Raw genomic sequence first — 24,428 nt, 5'->3', positions numbered from 1 at the left:
ACCATATGATTAAAACTAAATCCACACGTTAAGTGCGGTTTCAAAAATACATGTCCTCATGACATTCTTATCCACTCTATTTCTTGTCCAGTGAAAGATTCCACTGTTAAATTTACTTGAACCCTAGTTATTCCTCACATGTGCAACATTTACTTAACCATGTGATTAAAACTAAATCCACACGTTAAGTGCGGTTTCAAAAATACATGTCCTCATGACATTCTTATCCACCCTATTTCTTGTCCAGTGAAAGATTCCACTGTTGAATCATCGATGGATCGTGTGGCCTTGTGGGATTGGCTCAACTTCCTCTATATGAGCTTACAGGATTTTGTCCTAGTATATGTGTTAGGTTGCGGCAAGCAGCGGAAGTGTTGACAAAGCTTGCTTCTTTTTGTACCATTAGAAGACATTTGCTCATCGGATTACTCTCGAGAAGAAATTATGGATGCTTGCTGTTGATGATTCTATATCAACAGGTTGGAGGACACGAGGGATGAGCTTGTGTCCCTTTGCAGACTCATCTCTTCAGAGGTTATGACCATGATTCTTTTGACTCAATTGCCATCTCCCTAGTTTGATGTCTTCTATACTAGGGAGGAGCTGGCCCCGCTTGTTGTGGAGCATGACAAGTGTGTCAAAGAGGTAGCCAGTGGATCAATCTACACTAAATCTTTTGTTACAGGTACGGGAGGGTGGAAAAAGAAGAAAGGGAAGTTAAAGGCTAAAAGACTGGAGAGTTCTTTAGGCTTTGACTTCGACTTAGAGAAGCCTAAATGCCCATACTGTGGGAAGGAGATACATCTAGAGGAGAAATATTGGAAGAAGTACTCTCATCTTCGTTCGGGAGCAAAGGATGGAGCTAAATCGTGTTGACTTGGAGGAGCCTTCTGTAGTGGTTGCCTCATCTTCTGAGAGGGCTTGGCTTATTGATAGTGAAGCTCCTGCTCATATGACTCCATGAGATTATTTGTTGCAGGAGCTATGCCCTTCTAAGGGTTCAGTCATTGTTGGTGACATTGTATTGGTTTATGTTTCGGACTTGGGCTTTCCACTTCTCTTAGTTTATGGCCTTACTAGGCTTGGTACTTGGGTTGTCTTCACCAATCAGGCCATTTGTATTGAGGATTCTACTATAGGGGCTGTTATTGTAACAGGTTGGTAGTAGTGCGGGCTTTAGATGTTTCATTTCCCTTCTCTTATCCAGGGTCCTCCGAGTGACTATTGCTACACTTGTTGTTGCAGCGCGTAGGGTTGAAGGTCACCACAGGGGTTTGGGAAGAAAACTGGACAAGATAGATAGAGATGTGACTTCAAGAGATAAGTAGATTACAGTGAATGTTTAAAGGTTCAAGAGGTACTTCACGGTCAATCACAGGGGTTTGAGAGAGAAGAATGAATGGGGGTTTAAGAGCTTAGACTCCGGAGATGGTAGAGATAAGAGAAGGGTTGAAGGTTTCAAGCCAAGTTCTTGCAGATGTTAATAGAGCTTCCAAGTGCATGTTCTTAGCAAAGATCACAAGAGTATTATCTCGTAAGTTCCAACTCAAATCAAGCTTGTTTTCTTGACTATAAGAGCAATCACAAATTATAAAATTAAGTACAATATGCTGTCATGTATCATAAACAACTCTGCATCCCATCATTCATACATGATGCCATAGCATGAATCAACTTTGCATGATTATATTCAATGTAGATTGTTAGGGACAAAAGCTTATGAGTCAATTACAAGGCTTGTAGGGTAAAGAGACTTGCTTCAAGAGAGCTTCAAATTGAGTTCTTGATAAGGATAAGTTACCACAGCCAAGAAATAAGAGAAAAAGCTCCTCTTAATTCAACTCAAAGCATCTATGAATGATTTACAAACATTGCCCTGCCATAAGGGCTCATAATACTTGCATATTTTGACAAGGTGTCTTTTGTAGAGTAAGAAATGAATTAAAAGAACATTGCTGTAGCTAATTCTCTGAATATAGCTGAAGATATCAGCCCCAAATCAGCCCAAATATCTTTCGGAATTCACCTCTGATGATAGCATAAACTTGTCCTAACACGGTGTCGGTGCGCTTGGTGTCGAAAGTGTACCACGAGGGTAAGAGATAGCAGGGTGAAGGGAGATTCAGGGTGAGGAGTAGATGGAAGAGAAGGGGCTTGAAGAAATAGAAGATGTAGAAGAATACTCATAGAAAGAAATAGAAAATGTAGAAGAATACTAACAGAGATGAATCTTGTCAGTTTATTTCTGCATTATGAGAAGATAAAACTCTTGTAGACAAAAATGCGTATAACATAATATCTTCCTCTATGCTGCTCAGATCGCCAATCAGATGCTTCCATTAAAATACCAGCACGCTTGGCCAGAATTATAACAGATCACTCTCTCTTCATCTCCCATTCAGAGTGTTGTTCACTGCCTGAAAACAGCAGTCGCGCATCGCGCGATTTCGCTAATCTTTCTTTTTACATAAAATCTTCTCAAAATAGCTGAAAGCTACATGCTTTTTTACATGTTATCCTAATCTAGAAGTTGTCTACAGTTTTATGGATTTTTACAAAAGATAATATCTAAAATATCAAAAATTGGTTAAAAATTATCCAAAAATCTAATATTTTTGAACCATGGACACTAACACTAATGCCTAAAGTGGCATTGGCTCTCTAGGTCTATAAGGAAGCCGCACTCTAGAACTTTTCACACGATGTGCGCGTAGCGGCACGACACAGTTCGCGCTTGTGTACTATCTTTTCCACAGGTTCCTTTCCATCCCCCGCCCTCTCCTCTAGTTGTTCCCTCGTATCCCCCATTTCTTTCAGAGGGGCATGATCTCGGTGATGTGTCTGTAGATTTTCTAGCCCCTAATGTTTCAGAGGCGGCTTCTCAAGAACGTGAAGTCCATCATCATTGTATCAACATTCTTATTCAATCAATGCAGTATTCTTCCCTCATCTTTTGCTTCCTCTCTCTCTCTCTCTCTCTCTCTCTCTCTCTTTCTCTTTGCTTCTCTATGTGTTTATGTTTCTCTTCAATTCCCTGATCAAGCACTTAATTACAACATTTAGCAAATAAACGTAAATTGAAATGCACAATTCACCTCAATAATATTGCACAATAGACACCCTATTGACTCCAAAATTGGTACCCCTTTCGGTATTTCTTTACTTCAATTGCCAATGGGTGTATTACAAGCCGAGATTCTATGATCTCCTTGTCTAATCCAAAAGCCCCTTACTGGTCCAACAATGAGCAAACAAATTGGGGCAAATGCCCCTTAAATTTCACCCAAGACTTGCTTTGAATTGGGTCCCAATTGACCAAATGCTGCCCCAAATTTACAATGGATGTTTAGGCATTTGAAATCCTCGACAATTCACAAGTTTATAGTGTTGATTTCAATGTAGGATGCCTTCTTTTGATGGCACAGGTCTCGAGCTGGTTTCTTAACCCTATTTTTTGTAGAAATTTAGGGTTTAGAGTGGAAATTCCTCAGTTGTCCACTAAATATGGTTGAGTTCTTTTGACAATGGTTGGGAAATGCTGAGATCTCTTGAGAATGGGTTGGAGAAGGTGAGAGAAAGCCAAGATTTGTGAGAAATCTGATTTTCTTCACGAGAAAACCCTAAAATCTACTTGCTGCCTGGTCCAGTTTACATTTGATATAGTCATCTACTGTTAGGCACCTCCACCTGATCCACAATGCTGTTGCTAGCGCTTGGAAGGTGTCTTCTTGTTGTTCTTGCTTGCTGAGGCCTTCCAGATGGCTGTCTTCTGCAATAAATTGTTGTTCTCTAACTAGATGGATGTCTTTTGCAACAAATTGCTGTTCTCACACTAGAGTGGCTATCTAGGTGCATTTCTTTTGGTTTGTCGGGTTGCAATGTGTTTTCCATGAGCAGTTTTTGCATTTCCCAAGCTGTCCACACTTGTCGAACATTGTCCTTGCTAGTCAGCTTTTTTGGTGGCCATGTGGCATTTTCTAGGCATTTATTATGCCATGCTAATCGGCCTACATTTATGGCATTTCTAGATTTCAGCAGGCCAGTTTAGGGGTGTTGCGGCTATTTATAGCCATTCTCCACTTGGCAATCATTCATATCATCATCTTCCTTATTCATTGGTAGGTGCACATTCCGACTTTGTCATCTTCCTTTGTCTCCGGAGTTGCCGTCATCATCAACCTAATCTGGTGCTCTCACTGACGCCGTGGGCTGCATGCAAGGACTGATCAGTCCATCATCATTGTGTCAACATTCTTCTTCAATCAATGTAGTATTCTTCCCTCATCTTTTGCTTCCTCTCTCTCTCTCTCTCTCTCTCTCTTTGCTTCTCTCTGTGTTCATGTTTCTCTTCAATTTCTTGATCAAGCACTTAATTACAACATTCAGCAAATAAACGTAAATTGAAATGCACAATTTACCTCAATAATATTGGACAATAGACACCCTCTTGACTCCAAAATTGGCACCCCTTTCGGTATTTCTTTAACTTCAATTGCCAATGGATGTATTGCAAGCCATGATTCCATGATCTCCTTGTCTAATCCAAAAGCCCCTTACTAGTCCAACAATGAGCAAACAAATTGGGCCAAATGCCCCTTGAATTTCATCCTAGACTTGCTTTGAATTGGGTCCCAATTGACCAAATGCTGCCCCAAATTTACAATGGATGTTCTAGGCATTTGAAATCCTTGAAAATTCACAAATTTCAAGTGTTGATTTTAATGTACGATGCCTTCTTTTGATGGGATAGGTTTCGAGGTGGTTTCTTAACCCTAATTTTTGCAGAAATTTAGGGTGTAGAGTGAAAATTTCTCAGTTGTCCACTAGATATGGTTGAGTTTTTTTGAGAATGGTTGGAAAATGCTGAGATCTCTTGAGAATGGGTTGGAGAAGGTGAGAGAAAGCCAAGATTTGAGAGAAATCTGATTTTCTTCACGAGAAAACCCTAAAATCTACTTGCTGCTTGCTCCAATCTGCATTTATTTCAGTTATCTATTGTTAGGCACCTCCACCTAATCTGCAATGCTGTTGCCAGCCCTTGAAAGGTGTCTTCTTGCTGTTCTTGGTTGCTGAGGCTTCCAGATGACTGTCTTCTGCAACAAATTACTGTTCTCTAATAAAAAATGGACCGGTAGTTAGTTCTCTCTCTCTCTCTCTCTCTCTCCTGCCGCCTCCCAAAAGCTATAAATTGATCGAATGGTTGAGACCTAGCCCCTTAAAACTTTTTTTGAGTTTGCATAGGCATTTTTGCTAAATGGGAGCCTTCTAAACTCATTTTCCAGCATTATCCAACCATTTAAATAAATTTCAGAATCAAATAATATTGAAAATTAATTTTAGGTCTTTTGATCTTGCCCAAATTAAATGTGCCCATCATAATTAAATTGGCTAGGCCATTTGCAACCTGGAGTAGTCCACAACCTCTGTTAATTCTTAGACTGACATTAATTAATTAATTAATGCTACTCCCTAATGTCACCATTTACACTTATTTGCCAAACAACTATTCTAGGGTTAAAATTGACACCAAATGACCATCAAAACCCAGTTGGCATAACTTATCACAAATTTTGCCTTTGAGACCCACTGCATTCTCAGGGTCCTTGGCTTGTTACCATGCAATAACTACCATGTGCTAAACAACCTTGCACTTTGATTAATATCTTGATTAAATGTTATTGACAAGATTAGAGTATCTCAAAATTTCATGTCCTTGTGATACCAATCCTACAGTAAGTGACATCAGTTTAGAGCCCTCTAGGTATAGGTGACAACCCAAGGTCCTTCTATTGCAAGTGAGAGCATAGAGGAGGGGGCAATAGCCTTTCTAGTGGTCCTAAGCTCTACCTGATAGTTTCCACGACTGTTTGAGCAAGGTAGCACCACCTTTTTAGCCTTTTTTGTGATGAAACTTGAAATTTCTCTCTCTCTAGTATTCTCTTCCATCCCCCAGCCATTTGTCAAGTTCTCTAAGCAAAATCCAATTGAGTCTTTAGAGGTGGAGATTTTGGTAAATCTTTGTTGTAAACCTTAATTTACAGCAAAAATTAGGGTTTGACAGCCACCTCAAGATGCGTGCTTAGAATTGAAGGCCTAGGACTTGGATTCTAGTAGCTGAAATTAAAGTATTTCAGGAAGATTGAAGAGTTGAGCTAGCCAATGTCAATTTGGGGTGAAATTTGTCTCACAACGAGTAGGGTAATTCTTCAATCTAACTAGGGGGCAAATTGGTTTGAAGGCTTGATGGTTAGTTTTGATAGCAAGAGGCACTTGGATTAGCAAAGGGGATTAGAGAATCTTAGTTGTACTCCATCCATTTGCAATAAAAGCTAAAGAAATATTGCAAGGGACACCAATTTTAGGGCCAACAGGTTGTCCATTGTCCAAGATTAAAGTGGTAAAGTGTGCATTCAATCTATGTAAATTAATTACTTGCTGTGACTAGTGTTAAATCAAGTTAGTACCACCCTATCCAAGGAGAAAGGCTGGTTTCAAGGTTCCATTAGTGGAATACCATTGAATCCCTCAATTTGGTGAGCCCAAGGTACACGATTGAAGGTCAGAAGCTTTGCTTTAGTGCTGAAATTGTATTCAGCTTAGTATTACAGCAAGAATGCCTTGAGATAGTGAGATGGGATCAAGGAAGGATGATGCCTCTCAATCTAAAAATTCACAGAGTGTTGGGGAAAATGCAATGCTTGATCTTGGATAAGGCATGCAACATGGACAACTAGCTATAATGTTGATTTAGATTAAAATGTGGGTCCTTCTAGGTCTCTTGAAGTTGATTACAGTAGCAAGAGGAAGAGGAATCTGATGACCACTTTAAAGATCAATTGAGGAGGGTAACTAAAATGCCTGTGTAATTGGCAAACAATCCTCATTTAATGTGCTTTTTGAACCCCTTAAAGGAGGGCAGCAAAGGCAAGAATAGGAAATTGTCTTCAAGAGCTTTGGGACAGCAAGATGCACCAAAGGAAGAGCTAATACAATAGCATAATGTTCCAAATGTAGGTAGTGAGCATAAGCAAATGATGTAAGAGGGGCAATTGATGCATATGCAAGGCCAACTTGGAAGTGCCAATTTAATGCTTTTTGGACAACAAGGCATGCATGCGATGATGGGGTTGTAACCAACCTTCCTCCTTGGATAGGGTGGTAATTCCCTGATTACAACTTAGTTACAACAACAACATTTATTACAAAACTGAGAAATGCACATTAAGTCACAGTCTTGGACAATGGACACCTTGTTGGTCCCAAAACTGACACCCCTTTCGGTATTTCTTTACCTTAATTGAAGTAGAAGTTGATATACAATGGGATTTTCCCAATCCCTTTTGGTATCCTGACTACCCTTGTTGTCCAAAATGACCGGCAAGTCTTCAATTTGATTTGGCTCTTAATTCGGGCAATCAATTGATTCAACCGTGTTGAATCCAAGTCTTTGATCTTTCAATTTTTGACATGTTTCTCGAAGTTGTTGCTAAACCTTAATTTGTGCTTTGCAGATTATGGTTTACAGTAAAGAAATTTGAAATTTCTCAGCCTCTAGTGATCTCAATATTGTAGTCTTTAGACCAAGGCTATAGAAAGGTTGAAAGATGAGAGAGAATGCTGAGGAGAGAGAATTTTCTTCACAAAAGAATTGAAGAAAATCAGTCATTTATTACTCTTGCCTTGTCAAATAGCGTGTAGATGTTGTTGCCTCTTGTTGATTGGTCTTCTCCTGCCCTTGGTTGCATTAGAAGGTCCTCCAATGGCTACAGACCAGACCAACAACATCTCCTCTCTCTCTGTCTTGCAGACTGAATGGACTAAAAATGCCCCTCTCCAATCTCTAAAGGCGTTTTTTAGTCTTGCATGTGCATTTTTAACAAGTGATAGCCTTTCCAATGGTTTTTCCAGCATTGTCCATAATTAAATGTTAATTTTCTGTCTTTAAATATTAAAAATTAATCTAATAATTATTTTGGTACCCAGAAAAATAATATGATGGGCCAATAATTAAATTGACTAGGAAACTTGCATTCCCGAGTGTCTCTACACCATCTTTGACCATCAGGTTAGTGTTAGGTATCATCAAACACGACTTCTCTAGTGTCACCCCTAATTGACACTTTTGTCTGAATGACCTAGGCCAACAATTGGCACTAGATACCACCAAGTACCTATGCAACACAACTCATAGCAACTTTTGCCTTTGACATCTTGTGATTTCCTTGGGTCCCAATTTACTCTAACCCCAGCTACACCTCACATGTGCAACATTTACTTAACCATGTGATTAAAAATTAATCCACATGTTTAGCGAGGTTTCAAAAATACATGTTCTCATGACAACCCTCCCCCTTAAAATCCTTGCAATCGTCCTCAATTGCATTGCTAGATGCATCAAAAGCAAAGTAGTGGACTTAAATTTTCACACGGCATCATAGTTAACACAACATTGCGCATTGTTGCCTAACCATTCCATATGCCCAACACATGCTAAAAATTACAAGCCAACATGACATAACATAAGACTTACAAAGAATCTCAAAATAATTGCCAGATTATCATGTGACATGTCTATTTCTCATAAGCTCAACTCATCTGGAAAAACCAAACCATAACATTTTATAAACCATGGCTAAAAACATCAATGACATCATAACATACGCTGCTGTCCACAAAGCCAATTGAATACTACTGAATATTAATGATCATATAGTGAAAACCAGCATTCGTTAATCAGTCCTCGATGATCATTAATCAATGCAAATGTACAGTTTTGGAGTTGCAGTGAAAACCATACCCATCTCCATACCAAACATAGTGACTAGTACACTGAATAGTGATCTCCTAGCAAATATATTGTTAGCTACAATACTCTGAATGCATGCTGAATAGATCCGAGATCCTCTACATCTAGACCTGTCCATCATTGAGGAGCAGAGGTGCTAGCTCCCTCACGAGTATTAGGTAATACTTTGGGCCCCTGCTCTGCTGAACCTGATTGAGCGCGAACTAAAGTCGGCTGTAATTGGAAAGCATAAAGGTATAGCTGCAACAACAGAGGATGGCCTACCAAGTCATCCTCTTCCATCCATTTGGTATCCATTGGTGAATAATTATGAAACTTCACCAAGTATCTATTGGAAACTTTACCCTTGATCTTTCGCTCTTTGTGTGCCCAAATTTGCTTTGATTTTCAGGTTTATTTTTAGATTTACCCTTTTTCTCAGCCTTGGCCTCAGTGAAATGTGGCTTAGCATCACTACCTTGGAATCCTGCATCCTTTCCATGCAGCAATTTTCTATAAGCTGAGAATTGTTGGAAACAATGGACTTAATGCAAAATTCCCAAATACCCTTTGGTAAACCATAAATATACTTTTCCACCTACTCATGGAGGGGTATTGTGCGATAAGAAGCAACTGGCAGCAATGCATCCCAAAACTTATTATTATACCGATCCAAGTTCTTGCAATCTTTGGAATTCAATTGATTCCAAGTTGTCATAATGTCTACTTCAAAGGTACCTATCAACCAATTTGAAGCAAACATTTGCTTGAATTGGACCCAAGTGGTAGGCGACTTCCCTTAGTTAAGAAGTGTAGACCACCATTGCAATGCATTTATCTTAAAAAATGTGGTTGTCTTTCGTATCTTATATGCCTCTGTGAAGTTGCTTCTAGAGTAGACTGTATCAAACAATTGAATAAAAACAAGTGCTTTTAGTCTATCTTGTGCACTACTGAAAGGCTCAAAACTCATACTTTTGCCACCTTCATCATAGTACCTATGGGAGTCAAGTTATCATAAATAGGTTGTTGCAAAAAGGGTGGATTTGCTGTATTTACATGATAACTGGCACTTTCAGATACTCCTATATGACCAGCACCGAATTCTTGTGCTCCAAGAGTCCTTGGGGGTGTAGATACATATTCATATGGCCCACTTTGTGCCCCAGGCATCATGCTTATGCTGCCATACATGGGATTAGCATTTCTCGGATACATTGGCTGCTGCATACCATAGGGATTTGAGCAATGCATTCCTGTATGCGGTGCCTGTCCAACCATAGCATGACAACACCAAAGTATCCTTGCTGTCCCATTCTTGCATGTGTATAATTACCTTGCTGCCCATGTTCCCATGGATTGGCACTACCAAGTTGGCCATGCATTTGCACTTGCTGCCCCAAAGGTACCAATATTTATGCTTATCAGACATTTTGGGCTCTTCCAAAGAAGGCTTAGGCATTTCCTTCGGTTCTTGTGGCTGTCTCGAAGCTCTAGAAGGTGTATTTTTCTCTTTGCCTTTGTTGTCCTTCATGTTAGAGATTGTCATCCCTTGGACAGGTAGTCATATGCATTCACGAGCAGTTTTGTGTGGTGGAGTAGGTAGGATATCCAGGTGGGAGGTTTTGTGCAGTCGTAGCAGGTAGGACATGTGGCAACTTGACCGTACAGCAGGTGACATTAGCAAGCAACAGCTATCACAGGTGCCATATGGCACAACAGGTGCAGTTGGCTAGTTTCTGTGTAGTCAGCTGCATTTAATGGAGCCGACCTGCATTATTTTTCACATTTCTTTTGGGCTATTTCTTTTGCCCAGTCTCCATATACTTTCAGTTATTTTGATCACAGGTTTCTAGATTGCTGATCATGGAGACTGCTTTGAGGTTCATAGATTATGAGATCTTCAAGGTGGAGACATACGCAAACATACACTATACGCTCGTGTACATATTTACTTCCTTACATAGCATTCCTCATTGTAGATTTTGTGTGTTCCATTGTCTCTTTATCTCTTTGTATTCTCTCTCTGTTCACTCTCTGTCTCGATCATATGCTTTTGCACTGCTTTACTCTGACATGGTATTAGAGTGCGGCACAAGGCTGCGTTTTTAGTGTGACACAATGCTGTGTTTTCATCGTTCAAGGGTGAGCAGGAGGCTAGCGCATTAGAACAAGGCTGAGGCGAGCATGGGCGTGCGAAAAAGGAGCAGAGTTGCTGATGCTCCTATTGATTTTTGCTATTTGAGAAGGAAGAAGGCTGCATTTTGGGCCTTCTAGTGCAGGTTTTATATTTTCATTGTCTCCAGTGAGTGAAGAAAGAGCAAGACAAGTGGAGAAGAGCCCTAGAAGGTTGCATTCACACAATCAAAGGGGGTTGCTTTTTGTGTTAGATATCTTCTGAGGCCGAGACAGAGTTTCAGGCGATCATGGACTGGAAGGTGTCCGTATTACTGGCTCTTTCATCTGATCAAAAGCTCGATGGCGAGAACTATCGCATCTGGTGGGTTATGATACTTGCCATTTTGGAGTCCTATGATTTGGCGGAGCTTGTTACGGAGGCTATTCATAGTCGTCCTTCAAGAGAGGAGTCTAGAATCTCTATAATTGATAAGTTGGAGTTGGCAAAGGCTCAGGCACATTGGGATAAACTAAATGCTTGTATCTGCTTGTTTTTATTTCTCTTGTGCACTATAGTTGTGTTCTCCCATATAGAGCATTTGACGGTGGTCGGGGAGATATGAATGGAGCTTGATTAGATGTATAATCGCATGACCGTCATGAAACAAGATTATTTGGAAGTGTAGATGAGGACCATGAGTGTCAATAAGTCATCTTCTATGCGAGAGCATATCAACAAGGTGAGGTAATTTCAAATGCAAGTGCAAAATGCATGGAAGGTGATCACTTTTGAAGACATGGCGATAATTCTCCTTTCACAGTTTACTGCCTTGTTTCAGTGGTTTTTATTACGCATTGATTGTTTTAGGGTGGTCAGAGACTCTTCGTTGGGAGTTGGTTTTTATGGTCGTGGATCAAGAGGAGTAGTTGAAAGGAACCAATGCTTCTAAATGGGAGGCCTTGATAGGTCAGTTCTCTCAGAAGAAGGGGAAGGACCAAAAGGAAGAGGAGGAAAAATCAAAGAAGAACAAGAAAAAGGAGTCCACTTGTCACATCTGTTGTAAGACAAGTCACTGAAAGGACTGCCATGACAAGGAGAAGAAGGAGAAATCTTCAAAGGATTCTGAAGCGGTGGTTGCTCCCTCACAGAAGCTGCTTTCCTTCACTTGGAGGCGGTTGAAGCATCGATCCTGAAGGCCTTTGATGCTATGTTGACGGCCCCATACACTCGGGAGTGGATTATTGACAGTGGTGCCTCTCGACACGACTCCCTCTCCAACAGATATTACTCATTTGCGGCCTTCGCATGGATTGATTCTCAATGGTGATAGTTCTTCTATCTCTATTCAAGAATGGGATAACATGCATCTTATTCCAGATGGGTAGGGCGGTGCCCATACATCCGAGGTGCTTTATGTGCCGGCCTTTGGATACCATCTCTGCTTTCGATGCACAAGCTTTGTGGTCTCGGCCTCTTGTTCAAGTTTAATGTGGATTCCTTTCAAATTCTTGATCGTGGATTGTGACAAGTCCTTGCTTCTGGTCATGAGGAGAATGGAGTCTACAAGTTGTGGTCTTCTTTTGCCTTGACTTCTCTTCTTCTTACCTCTCAGACACAATCCGAGCTTTGGCATGCTCGGTTTGGCCACCTCAACTATGATTACCTACAGAAGGCGTCTAAGGGACAACTTGTTCGAGGTTTGCCCCATATTGTGGTAAGCTAATAGCCGTGTGAATCTTGCATCCATGGGAAGCAAACTCATGATGCTATTCCTAGCAAGGCTTCGAGACAGTCTACAATACCCTTGAAGCTTGTTTCTACCGATCTTTGTGGATAGATGAGGATGGGGTCACTTGAAGGGAGTTTGTATTTCATGCTAATTGTGCATGATTACAATAGGATGACATGGGCTTATTTTGTGAAGTTGAAGTTGGAGGCTTTCTCCCACTTCATAGATTGGTTGCTCTTTGAGGAGAACCAATCAGGTCGGAAATTGAAGACATTACGATTAGATAAGGGCGGCGAATTTGTTTCTAATGAGCTTGCTCGTTTTCGTGCAGATCGTGATTTTCACTAGTAGTTTGCCAACACAAACACCCCTTGAGAGAATGGCATTTTTGGAGCGGAAGAATCACAGTGTGATCGAAATGGCCTGTATAACAATGGAGTATCGATAGACACCTCAAGTGTCTATGGATTGAGGTTGTGGCCACTGTAGTCCACATTCTTAATCGATCCCCTACTTCTTCTGTTGTTGGTATGATACCTTATGAGGCGTATTTTGGGTTTAAGCCAGATGTTTCTTATTTCAGGGTTTTTGGGTGTGACGCCTATATTCACATCTTGAAAACACAGTGTGACAAATTTGAAGCGGCTTCCAAACAATAGGTGTTTGTGAGCTATAGCTCGTAGTCTCAAGGCTACCGATTGTATGATTCTGTCAAGCGGGATGTCTAACGAGCCGTGATGTTTGGTTCGTGGAAGTTCTAGCCCCAGAGGGGAGTGAGGAACACAATGTTCTTGGAGGATCTCGGAGATAGTTGGGCGCTAGTGATTGCCCCTCTAGCGCCCCTGCCTCTTGAGGTTTCTTCTTTGGATGAGGAGCTTAGTTCTCAGCCACTGAACTCATTGCTTGAGCCCCAATAGTTAGTGGACCTTCTAGAGACTTCAAGAGATGAAGAGCAATGAGAATAAATCCAGTCTTCTCCTTGTTGGGCATGTGACACTCTTTGTGATACAGGGATTGAGGGGGTCTTTGAGGAGTGGCAATCACGGGATGGCCCGTAGCGTTCTTGGAGGAACCATGCACACCATATTGAGCTTGTGTACAATAATTACTGTCTAATGACTCGTGCCATGTAGGATCGGGAGCCCACCTCCGTGAAGGAGGCTTTACAGCATGATCATTGGTGGAGGGCGGTGGAAGAGGAGCTAGAGTCAATTGAGAGGAATGACACTTGGTACCTTGTACCTAAGCCTTCTTATAAGAAGGTAATTGGAGTCAAATGGGTCTTCAAGTCCAAGTACCGCAGTGATGGCACGTCAGACAAGCACAAGGCCCGCCTTGTTGCTAAAGGTTTTGTATAGTGCCCATGCATTGATTTCCATGATACTTTTGCCCCTATAGCTCGGATGGCTACTATTCATGTATTTCTTGGCTTTGCTAGCCATAGGAGATGGCCGGTCTATGAGCTGGATGTGGAATCTGCCTTCTTGAATGAGAAGTTGAAGAAGGAGATCTACGTTGAGCAGCCTACAGGCTTTGGTTCTTTTGATGGTAAGGTGTAGAGGTTGCAGAAGGCTCTCTATGGCCTTAAGTAGGCTCCTTGTGCTTGAAATGAGAAGATTGACTCGTTTCTCCAAGAGAGATTGGGGTATCGGCATTCCACGACTGACCCACAGATTTATGTGCATTCCTCAGGTGGAGGTCGTGTGTTGTTTGTCCTTCATGTGGACGACTTGATTGTGACAAGTGACCATGCCTAGATGGTCGTAGACAAAAGACAGCACTTCATGAGAAGTTTGAGATGACAGATATGGGACTTCTTCATTTCTTTTTAGGTCGTGAGATCTATTAGATTTCGAGAGGGATCTTTATCTCCTAGCAGCGGTATGTGCAGGAGCTCTTGACTATGTGTGAGATGGAGGGATACAAGTCTATTATGATCCCTGTGGTTTCGAATTGGAAGGCCATAGCTCATGCCAATTCGCCTTTGGCGGATGCTACATGTTACAAACGGTTGGCTCTTTGATTTGGCTTCTCAATACTCGTGTTGACTTATGTTATGTTGTAGGTGTGTTGGCCGGGTCCATGAGTGAACCCAAATGGTGCATTGGCAAGTTGCTCAGAGAATTTTGCGGTTCCTTAAGGGACCCCTACTCTCAGGATCTATTATCCAGCAGGTACATGTGATGCAAGCTTGGTACTTATAGGTGGAGTGATTTATATTGGATTGGTGATGTGGATCATTTGAGGTCCATGACAAGTTATTGCTTTATCTTGGGTGTTGGTACTGTTTCATGGAGGAGCAAGAAGCAGCCCACGGTTTCCCTATCTTTGACTGAGGTGGAGTATCAAGCGGCATCTTCTACCACATTTGAGACTGTGCGGCTTCGCAGGCTATTGGAGGAGCTTGGTTGCTCACAGACAGGTCCTATTGTTCTTTTGTGCGATAATGAGAGTTGCCTTGCCTTGGCATGGAACCTTGTGTTTCATGCTAGGACAAAGTATATCGAGATGTAGTACCATTTCATTCGAGAGAAGCTTTTGGATGAGACTATTGATATGGTTTATTGCAAGATAGAGGACAATCTTGCAAACTTGTTTACGAAGGCACTTCCTTAGGCTTTACTTTGACAACACTCTAGATCCCTTAGCCTTTGAGAGGGGGTGTTAGAGATTGTCATCCCCTAGACAGGTAGTCATATCCATTTGTGAGCAATTTTGTGTGGTGGAGCAGGGAGGATATCCACGTGGTAGGTTTTGTGCAGTCGCAACATGCAGGACACGTGTGGCAGTCTTGCCGTACAGTAGGTAACGTCAGTAGGCGCAGTTATCGTAGGTGCCACATGGGATAGTAGGTGCAGTTGGCCAGTTTTTGTGCAATCGGCTGCACTGGATTATTTTTTGCATTTCTTTTGGGCTATCTATTTTGCCCAGCTCCACACACTTTGAGTTATTCTGATCACAAGTTTCTAGATTGTTGATCACGGAGATTGCTTTGAGGTTCATAGATTGTGAGATCTTTGAGGTGGAGACATACATAGACATACACTGTGTACCTGTGTACATATCCGCTTCCTTATACAACATTCTTCATTATAGATTCTCTGTGTTCCACTCTCTCTTTTATCTCTTTCCCTTCTCTTTTTGTTCTCTCTCTGTCTTGGTCATACGCTTCCACACCGCTTCATTGTGACATTTCCTTGGGGCATTCACAAATCGAGAAAACTGGGGATCCTTTGCCAATTCAGCAAAATGATTTGCTGCTGTACGCATTCGATCCTTGAAGCTATCATTGAATTCTTCAGCCCCTAGCTGGTCATCAATCTCTTTATGCATATGAAGTGCCAACATTTGGGTCATTTTCCACATTTTCAGCTTGCTGTCCATGTTGAGAACCATGCCCAACATCGGTCATTGCATTTCCCCCTTCACCATGTGATTGACCAAGGAGTGATGCATCCTCTCCTGTTGATCCCATATCACCATGTGAAGACATGCTTGCCGTAATTCATTGCTAAGAGCCATTTCAGCACTGATGCAATAGTCCCAAGCTGCAATCAAGTGCCACCGCTCACCAATTCAAAGGATTTGATTGTATCCTGGCAATGGAACCATGTAACTAGCCTTCCTCCTTGGATAGGGTGGTAATTCCTTGATTACAACTTAGTTACAGTAGCAATATTTATTACAAAACTAAGAAATGCAAAATAACTCAGAATCTTAGACAATGGACACCCTGTTGGCCCTAAAACTAGTACCCCTTTCGGTATTTCTTTAACTTAATTGAAGTAGAAGTTGACATACAATGGGATTTTCCCAGTCCCTTTCAGTATTCCGACTCTCCTTGTTGTCCAAAATGACCAGCAAGTCTTCAATTTGATTTTTAATTTTGGCATTCAATTGGCCTTCACCCGCTTTGATGGAGATGGAAAATGCCCCAAATTCATTGATTTGTTGGTCCCTCCACTTGAATTTGATTGAAAACAGCTTCAATTGTGTTGAATCTAAGTCTTGGAGCTTTTAATTTTTGGTACGCTTCCTGAAGTTGTTGCCAAACCTTAGTAGATGATTGTGATGAGCATATGTTTATGAGCTCATTGTTGGATGAGGATGAGGCAAATGTAAGAGAGTATAGAATGCTCAAGGGCCGAGCGATAGAGTGTTAGAGTGTGACGTCTATTGTAGGATGAGATCTCAGAGTGCTATAACCACCAGTTGGAGATGAGAGAGCGTAGAATAATGAAGGGCGGTAGGCTAGTCACCAAAACACAGCAGCCATAGGATGAAATCTCAGAGTGCTATAACCACCAGTCGGAGATGAGAGAACGCAGAATAATGAAGGGCAGTAGGCTAGTCACCAAAACACAGCAGCCGTAGGATGAAATCTGGTAAATGCAGCAGTGTACCACCAGAGAAGGCTGAAAACTGATCAGCAGAGGCAAAGAATTGATAGGCGATAGCAGGAGAGGTGTGTGCTAATGTAGGCGGCCTGTTGGACAGCAAAAACACAAGTACTGCAGTAGTTGATTGGTGGGAGAGATGGCAATAGCCTATCGCGTGGCACTAGATGCTGAAAACATAGGCTGATCAGGTGCTATGATGATGCATCGGATAGAGACCTTCAGACAGCAAGGCGATGGTTGGAAATAGGCCGCCTAGGGCTGGATGGTGACAGGTTGCAGTTGGTGATGGTTGGACAGTAGATGGTAGGTGGCTGATGGCTGAAATTTGCATGGTAGAGTGAGAAACTTGCACAAAGTGATGGGTTGAATGGTGGGCAGTCTGTCTACTTATAGATATGGATGGACCCTCCCACATTAGGGTTCACATAGAAACTCTCTCGAATTGCTCCTCGTTTTAGGGCTTATAATTAACTAAGCATGGTTTGGGGCTGTCTAAGTGGCTAATTAGCTTGTAATGCATTTTTTAGCTCAACAACTATCAGAGCATTCACTGTATTACTGTTATAGCATTCACTATATTGTTGTCAAACAATTCAGCATTCATTGCATTGCTGTCCTTATTGCTGTCAGGGCATTCATGATTGCATTACTGTCATCACTTATGCCTGCATTGCTGTCAATGTATTCAGGACTGCCTGTCTGTGGAAGCAGCCATGATTGCATTTTTATCACTTGCAAGTGCAGTGGAAGGTAGGACAGGAGAGTCATTATTGTCTTATGTCCATTGTAGCGCGCGCACACACACACACACACACACACACACACACACACACACACACACACATATATATATATATATATATATATATATAGAGAGAGAGAGAGAGAGAGAGAGAGAGAGAGAGAGAGAGAGAGAGAGAGAGAGATTATATTAACATCTACGAAAGGCCAAATTGGCCTATGAGACCAAAACATTATATATATATATATATATATATATATAGAGAGAGAGAGAGAGAGAGAGAGAGAGAGAGAGAGAGAGAGAGAGAGAGAGAGAGATTTACGAAAAAAAAAAAAGAGAGAGGGGGGGGGGGGGGGCAATGCCCTTTGGGACCAAAGATGGTGACCACAACTGATCCATTGGTTTCATGCTTGTATTGTAGATTTTGTGCTGTGAAGACATCCCGTGCACCCCCTCCACCTGATCCGGATGAACCAATGAAAGTAGCAGAAGCAATTGCTGAATGGGGATTAGAGTATATTGTCATTACAAGTGTTGATAGAGATGATTTGCCTGATCAAGGCAGCAACCACTTTGCAGAGACTGTCCAACAGCTGAAGGCTCGAAAGCCACATATGTTGGTGGAAGCTCTAGGTCTGTCTCCTTGCTTCTTTTTTGGAGTTTTTGTATTTTTCTGGATTTAAAGCTAGATTTGATACCTAGAAAAATGCAAACTGATATATGTTTGCTTCAGTTCCTGACTTCAGAGGAGATTCAGAATGTGTTCAGCGGGTGGCGACATCAGGCCTTGATGTTTTTGCTCACAACATTGAGACAGTCGAAGAACTACAGAGGGCTGTTCGCGATCGCCGAGCTAACTTTAAGCAGTCACTTGATGTGTTAAAGATGGCTAAGTCCATGGCTGCACCGGGCACTTTGACAAAGACATCTATTATGCTTGGATGTGGGGAAACACCAGTGCAAGTTATAAAAACTATGGAGAAAGTGAGAGAAGCAGGTGTTGATGTGATGACATTTGGGCAATACATGCGACCAACCACACGTCATATGCCTGTTTCTGAATATGTAACTCCAGAAGCATTTGAACATTATAGAAAGATGGGATTGGATATGGTAAGCTTTCTCCATTTGTTGTGCTTGGCCATTTAATGCATAGAGATTAGTTGCTGCCTGCAAATTTTTTGGGTACTATGCTAAATTTGTGTAAGGTATTTCAAGGCTTCAAGACCTCAACATGTATAGCTCGAGTGTCTTATCATAACTAGTTTTAGCTCCAGAATTAATTTCCCTTATTTTGTGGTTTGGCATGCTAAAAGGTGGCCCTCTGGTTGTAATTTTATAGAGAACAAGACACCTACAATTTCTGGGTGCCAGCTGAAAGAAGTGATGTGTAAGAATTAGTCCTTGCATTGAAGCAACAGTGGTAAGGGCACTGAGGATGAAGGAACTGAATCACTGGAATGGCTTAAGTTACCATTTCTTAATGAAAGGCAGCAATATGTTGCTTGCAAAATCAGAAAGCTGGTAATATGTTTACAGAAAAGTGGCAACCATGCAAGTTAACACATGTGCCTGTAGAGATCCATGTCAGAGTTGCTTTCAGCCTTTAGCATGGCTGATTGCAAGTACAATGATCCAGAGTTCAGTTATATCCCAACCTGCAGAGTACAAGTTGGCATTACACCTGTGTAAAAGGGTTTTTGGATTCCAGATTTTGCTCATTCGTAGCAGACAGATTTGATCAGTTGCTTGTCAGTTAATCATGGAAAGTTTTCTGGCAGTCTGTGCTAGTTGACAATATTTGCAAGTGACTGTACTCTGATGACATGGCCTATGTCTAGACTTCACTGATTATTTGGAATTGTGTTTTGACTTTATTCATTCCTTTGAAGTACCAGCCTCCTAGGAGTTATGCTCTTTGGTTGACCAGCAATTGTGGTGATATTTATTTTGTATTGGAGCTGTCTTCCAGATTCGGTCTCCCAGATGCTGTTCCCAGACTTGTGCTTCCAGTCCAAACTCTTCTTATATCAGATGGGGTGCCACTCAATCTTTCCTTCAGTGCTCCCACTCTTTCCCTTAGTGTTGATGTCCAGATGTGTTCCATTGGGTCTCTTTGCAGGCTCATACCTTACTACGGGACATGGGTCATAATTGGATAAAAGCCAATTTTTAGCATTACAGTGCTGTCATGCTACAGTGCTGTCATCAACCTTGTGTGGGGCTCCAGAAGCAGGCCAGAGACAGGATAATGGCATTAATGCAGCAGTTACTCCCTACATTTCCAAGTTTTCAGGTCTCAGAGCTCGTAACTCCTGCTGCCCTTTCTGCAGGCCAGCCTTGCACTTTGGTCCAGATCAGCCCTGGAGCTCTTTGGAGAACACCTGCATTGCTGGTTTTTAACTCTAGGATAGCTCCTGAAGCTTCCCTCCTTCCTGCTCTCTAGATCTCCCAATCTGCATTTTGGTTAGCATTGTTGGCTGATTCAGATTACAGCTCTCAAGTTGTGTAGACATCACTTGGTCCTTTCCAGTTACTTCTCGAGGAGGAATGGTAGATGTAGGAGGGAATGTATGTGTGGTGTGGGATGCTTGGATGGACCATAGCTGTAACAAGTTTTGAGCAATGGTGAAGCAGTTGTTATTCATTGGAGGCCTTAACTGCTTCCACTGGCAGCTGGTGCCACCTATGTGGAGAACTCCCTTCACCACAACTTGAGTGAGCATGTGTATGATATTTATGTCTTCTTGTTTTGACCCTACTAGGACCAATTGGATGATCAACTTTCCAACTGTTCTTTGGGGTTTTGTAGTTTTCCTTCACTTCTGGGTGTGTCGGAATGCACACCGAAGCTGAGGAAGAGCGAAATGATGTTGATGTATTGAAAGAGCTGTTACAGGTGATGCATTGTCAGCAAAAGCAATGAAGGAAGCCACCAATGACAGCCACTCGTGATGTGCAATGTGGACTGGCAGTCAGGCCATTGAAGAAGGCTGAAAGGATGGAAGACCTAAGTACGAGAACTTAGAGAAGTCCTAATTTTGAGTCTTTTCGACATAGTTAGGCTTCCTGTCTTCCATAATATGGTCCATAAGAGCATAGTTCACGAAAAGTGAACTAACATGTTACTATCCCTATTGAGGCTGACCTTTGAAGACCATTTGTGTAGGACTTGTGGAATGAGTGAATCCTAGGCTCCCTTAGAAGACTTGTCAACCAGGGTGGAACTTTGAAGGCAGGTTGCTGAGTAGGGTTGCTAGCCTTTGGCACCTCTGCTTTTTCATCGTAATACTCGAACTCACTCTCCTCTCTCCCATTTGTTAGACATGCTGCATATCAGACTCTAAGGTCGTCCTATAAGTTTTGCTGGAGCTGAATACAAATCACATCAAATATTTACAAGGCTTCCTTAATCCTAGGGCAGTCCCATGGCAGGCATAAGAAGGGGGGGGGGGGGGGGGTGGGGTGGGAGAAAGAAGCCATGGTGGAGGTCCGAGGAGTGTAACACCATTGTGGTTCCATCTTGTAAAGGGCAAAACAAGCTATGGCAACCCCAAGTGTGAAGGATGATGGATCTGTTGCCAAAGCTCAAGTCAATGCTATGTCTCCTTAAGCTATTCCCAGTAGCCTTTGAGGGAATGCATGATGGGCCACTAGAGCTCTGCCAAATTTGGCATGGTACCGAAAGGCTCTCACTGTTGAAGATAAGCTCGCAATTGGCCTTTGAGATGTGCCACCTTGTAAGACTATTGATAATCTCTCACAACTTTGATCGCAATGCACTAGGCTCCAGTACCTATCAGTTGGGTAGAGCCTCCAGGCTCAAAAATGCAACTAGCCTCAATGATGGTCATCATATCATGCCACCTTTCTCTTGTAGAGTAGTGGCACCCTGCATTGATTGATTGGCAACAGAAAGCATCCTAGGTGGAACACCAGAGGTTGGGCTCTACTTGATGAGGGATCCTGCAAGGTCCTCTCTAAACCAGCTGTGTTGCCTGACAAGACCAAAGACAGTGCTTTGCGGTCTCTAGACACTCTTTAAGCAGCAATAACAAACTCTGTCTTAATCCATCTGAGCCAACCAGCTGCTGACTGCTGGACTCACATGGGCTACTAGCCATAAGAAGTATGAGATCCTCCTTGACGGCGAATTATCCCATAAATGCCTCCAGAAAGCATGTTTGAAAGGGTTTGTGATGCTATCCTTTCCCCAATGTTTGCTATGTGTGGGTGCCCAGTCCATCTTGTCCTGCATCAAAATATGCTCGTCAAGCCTTGCTGTGTGGGCGAAGAAACTCTACAGCCTTCTGTGAGACCGATGAGTCAGGCCAACTATCGGAGTGAATGTCTAGAAGGCTACCTAAGAATGTGGAACTGTTGGCTCAGCTCTTGAGCAGCTGTGGTGTGGCAACATGCTTAGCAGTCCTCATCATCTAGTTTCTCTTATGCTTCTTGATGCCATTGCTCAGGGGTTCCTCCTAGATGGGCATGGAATTCAATCTTTTTTTGCAATGTAGCTTCATTAACTACTGAAAACAAAGGGTTCCTCATACCTTGTTTGTCCACCTCTATCCTTATTTTGATTTCTTTCTGTATCTCCTCTTGGACTCTTGTTGTCGTTTTCTTTATTTCATGTTCAATTTTGTCACCTAATTTTTCTCTACCTTGGCCAAATGCATGCGCACTTTGGCTAATGAATCCTTCAATACCATATTCTCTGCTTCAAGTTGCAAACTCATTGTATTCCTACCATGGGCTTGGCTCTTGAGCAAGTAAATGAATACTCTATGGGATAAAAACAACCATTATTAAATAGGTAAAGAAGAGTGTGGAGAATCAGAGCGGTACATCGAATGTGTGCAGAACCAAATGGAATGGGCTTTCTCCAATCTTCAGGGGTGGGTACCTCTTTTCCTAAGGGGAATGGAACCATGGCCATGATGGTCTTAGACAAAGGGTCCTTGCATGCTGTGTGATGCAGAAGTGTGGCTGGGCAATAATTGTGAACTTGGATATGGAGGGGATTTGCATTGAAAAGATGTAGGTCACCTAGAACGCATATTGGTACTAAGTAATGTATGTCATATGTCTAGTATACTGGGTGTTTTTGCTTATGAGCGGAAGGTGTCTAAAGTATGAGTTTCCTGTGTCTCCAAAATTGTGATGCCCGGAAAACCATGGTGGATATCTTGTGTTAAGCTCGAGATGCATGTGGATCCCTGATCCTGGAGCTAAGATCCTTGCATTGCATCAGTTATGTGTTGCTTTCCTCAGTAGATTAAAAGGGATGATTTAAAAGTCGATCTGTAAACAGGTACTAGGAAAAGTCACTTCTTCAAGCCTAAACAATAGACAGAGATACCCACATATTTACAGACTGCAGATGTAGAGAGAGACAGACAGAAGCAGAGTCACAAGCAGGCATAGGTCCTTTACACACGAAGTGTGTACTTAGCTGTGTGGTCTTGTGATTGAACTGTGTTCTCCTATCTCGAACTCTCAGTCCAAGAGTTGTGCTTGACATATTCCCTGCTTGCCTGCTGTGTGTCATAAGTGTGGGTCTGTGTGTGGATGAATGTGATATGATAGAAAAGTTTTTATGAAAGAATCTGAAGTTTTCCAATTCTAATGCATTCACAATGGGGTGTTGCAGGGTTTCAGATATGTGGCATCTGGTCCGCTGGTGAGGTCCTCCTACAAGGCTGGTGAATTCTACATCAAGTCCATGATTGAGGAAGACAGAAAGAAGTCGAGCTAGGGTATATCCAGCTTACCTATCCTTGTAGTTGTAAAATTGGACTCGTGCTGGTAGGTGTTGAAAGTTGGTTGTGTGTCAATCAAGGAGATAATCACATTCTTTGTAATTCAATAATCATCATACCTAAGCTGTTCCTATGGTTTGCTTCTATTTCAATCACCAGTATAAACTTCCAGAACTGACTCTTACTTGTTTTTTTCTGTTCTCTATCATCCTATTTCTAGCCGTAACTGGTCAGGGGAGGAAATTATGGTGTTCTCCAATTTTATTAGATCGTTTACGGAATGCATTACTCCATTGGTATTACGGTAAAACGGAGCAAGTCTTCTGCCTAAAAAAGAACAAAGGCTACAAGTGGGTTTTTCTCTGGAACCATCCTTATGATGTTGTAAATATTTGAACTTAATACTTAAGCAAAAACCATTGCATTAGAAGAAGTGCGATTTGAGTCTTACTTTATCAGAGTATGAAGTGAATGAATTATGGTTGTAGTACTCTAATTGGGCTTGTTTGTAACGCTGTACCAAAGGTAGCAGTAAGCAGAAAGCAATTGATTGTTTCTACTTTATCAGAGTATGAAGTGAATGAATGAAAGTTCTAATGGTTGTAGAGGGCATGACTTTCAGTTAATTGGTCTTCAGACAAACAATGTTCTCTTACAGTGCATTAAAATGAAATGACTCAAAAGGGAAGATGTGTGGAAGGGCTGGGTTTTAAGAATTGATGTGCCTCGTCTAGTGAGTTATGTTTAAACAAAGAATTGGTTGGTGAACCAGTGTCGATTTGTAGAGTGGCCTTTGTTTTTATGGTTCATGTCGTCATACCAGAACATTGCTATTCCTTAACTAGGTCTCATTTAGATGATATTAATCAATGGTTTTTTGGTTAACTT

The 24,428-nt window shown here is 41.8% G+C and overlaps 1 protein-coding gene across 2 annotated transcripts in view; it reads left to right on the top strand.

Annotated features, from left to right (window-relative positions):
- Positions 1-23,973, top strand: part of LOC148030729 (lipoic acid synthase 1) — a 43,150-nt gene extending 19,177 nt beyond the window's left edge. Inside the window, exons 2-5 of one of the 2 annotated variants that reach the window (XR_015692243.1) lie at positions 18,197-18,408; positions 18,509-18,888; positions 23,432-23,586; positions 23,761-23,973. Coding sequence is in view for 1 of the 2 variants with exons in the window: in XM_087687073.1 (XP_087543199.1) it covers positions 18,197-18,408; positions 18,509-18,888; positions 23,432-23,536 (697 nt within the window). In the remaining variant the exon portion in view is untranslated. The remainder of the gene's footprint in view (positions 1-18,196; positions 18,409-18,508; positions 18,889-23,431; positions 23,587-23,760) is intronic. The other variant, XM_087687073.1, reaches the window with a different exon arrangement.
- Positions 23,974-24,428: the final 455 nt, after the last annotated feature.

Source organism: Lygodium microphyllum, chromosome 10 (assembly GCF_053477565.2).
Source record: "Lygodium microphyllum isolate KBCC chromosome 10, Lygodium_microphyllum_v1.1.10, whole genome shotgun sequence".
NCBI classification, from domain to species: Eukaryota; Viridiplantae; Streptophyta; class Polypodiopsida; order Schizaeales; family Lygodiaceae; genus Lygodium; species Lygodium microphyllum.
This window is presented reverse-complemented; position numbering and strand designations above follow the sequence as displayed.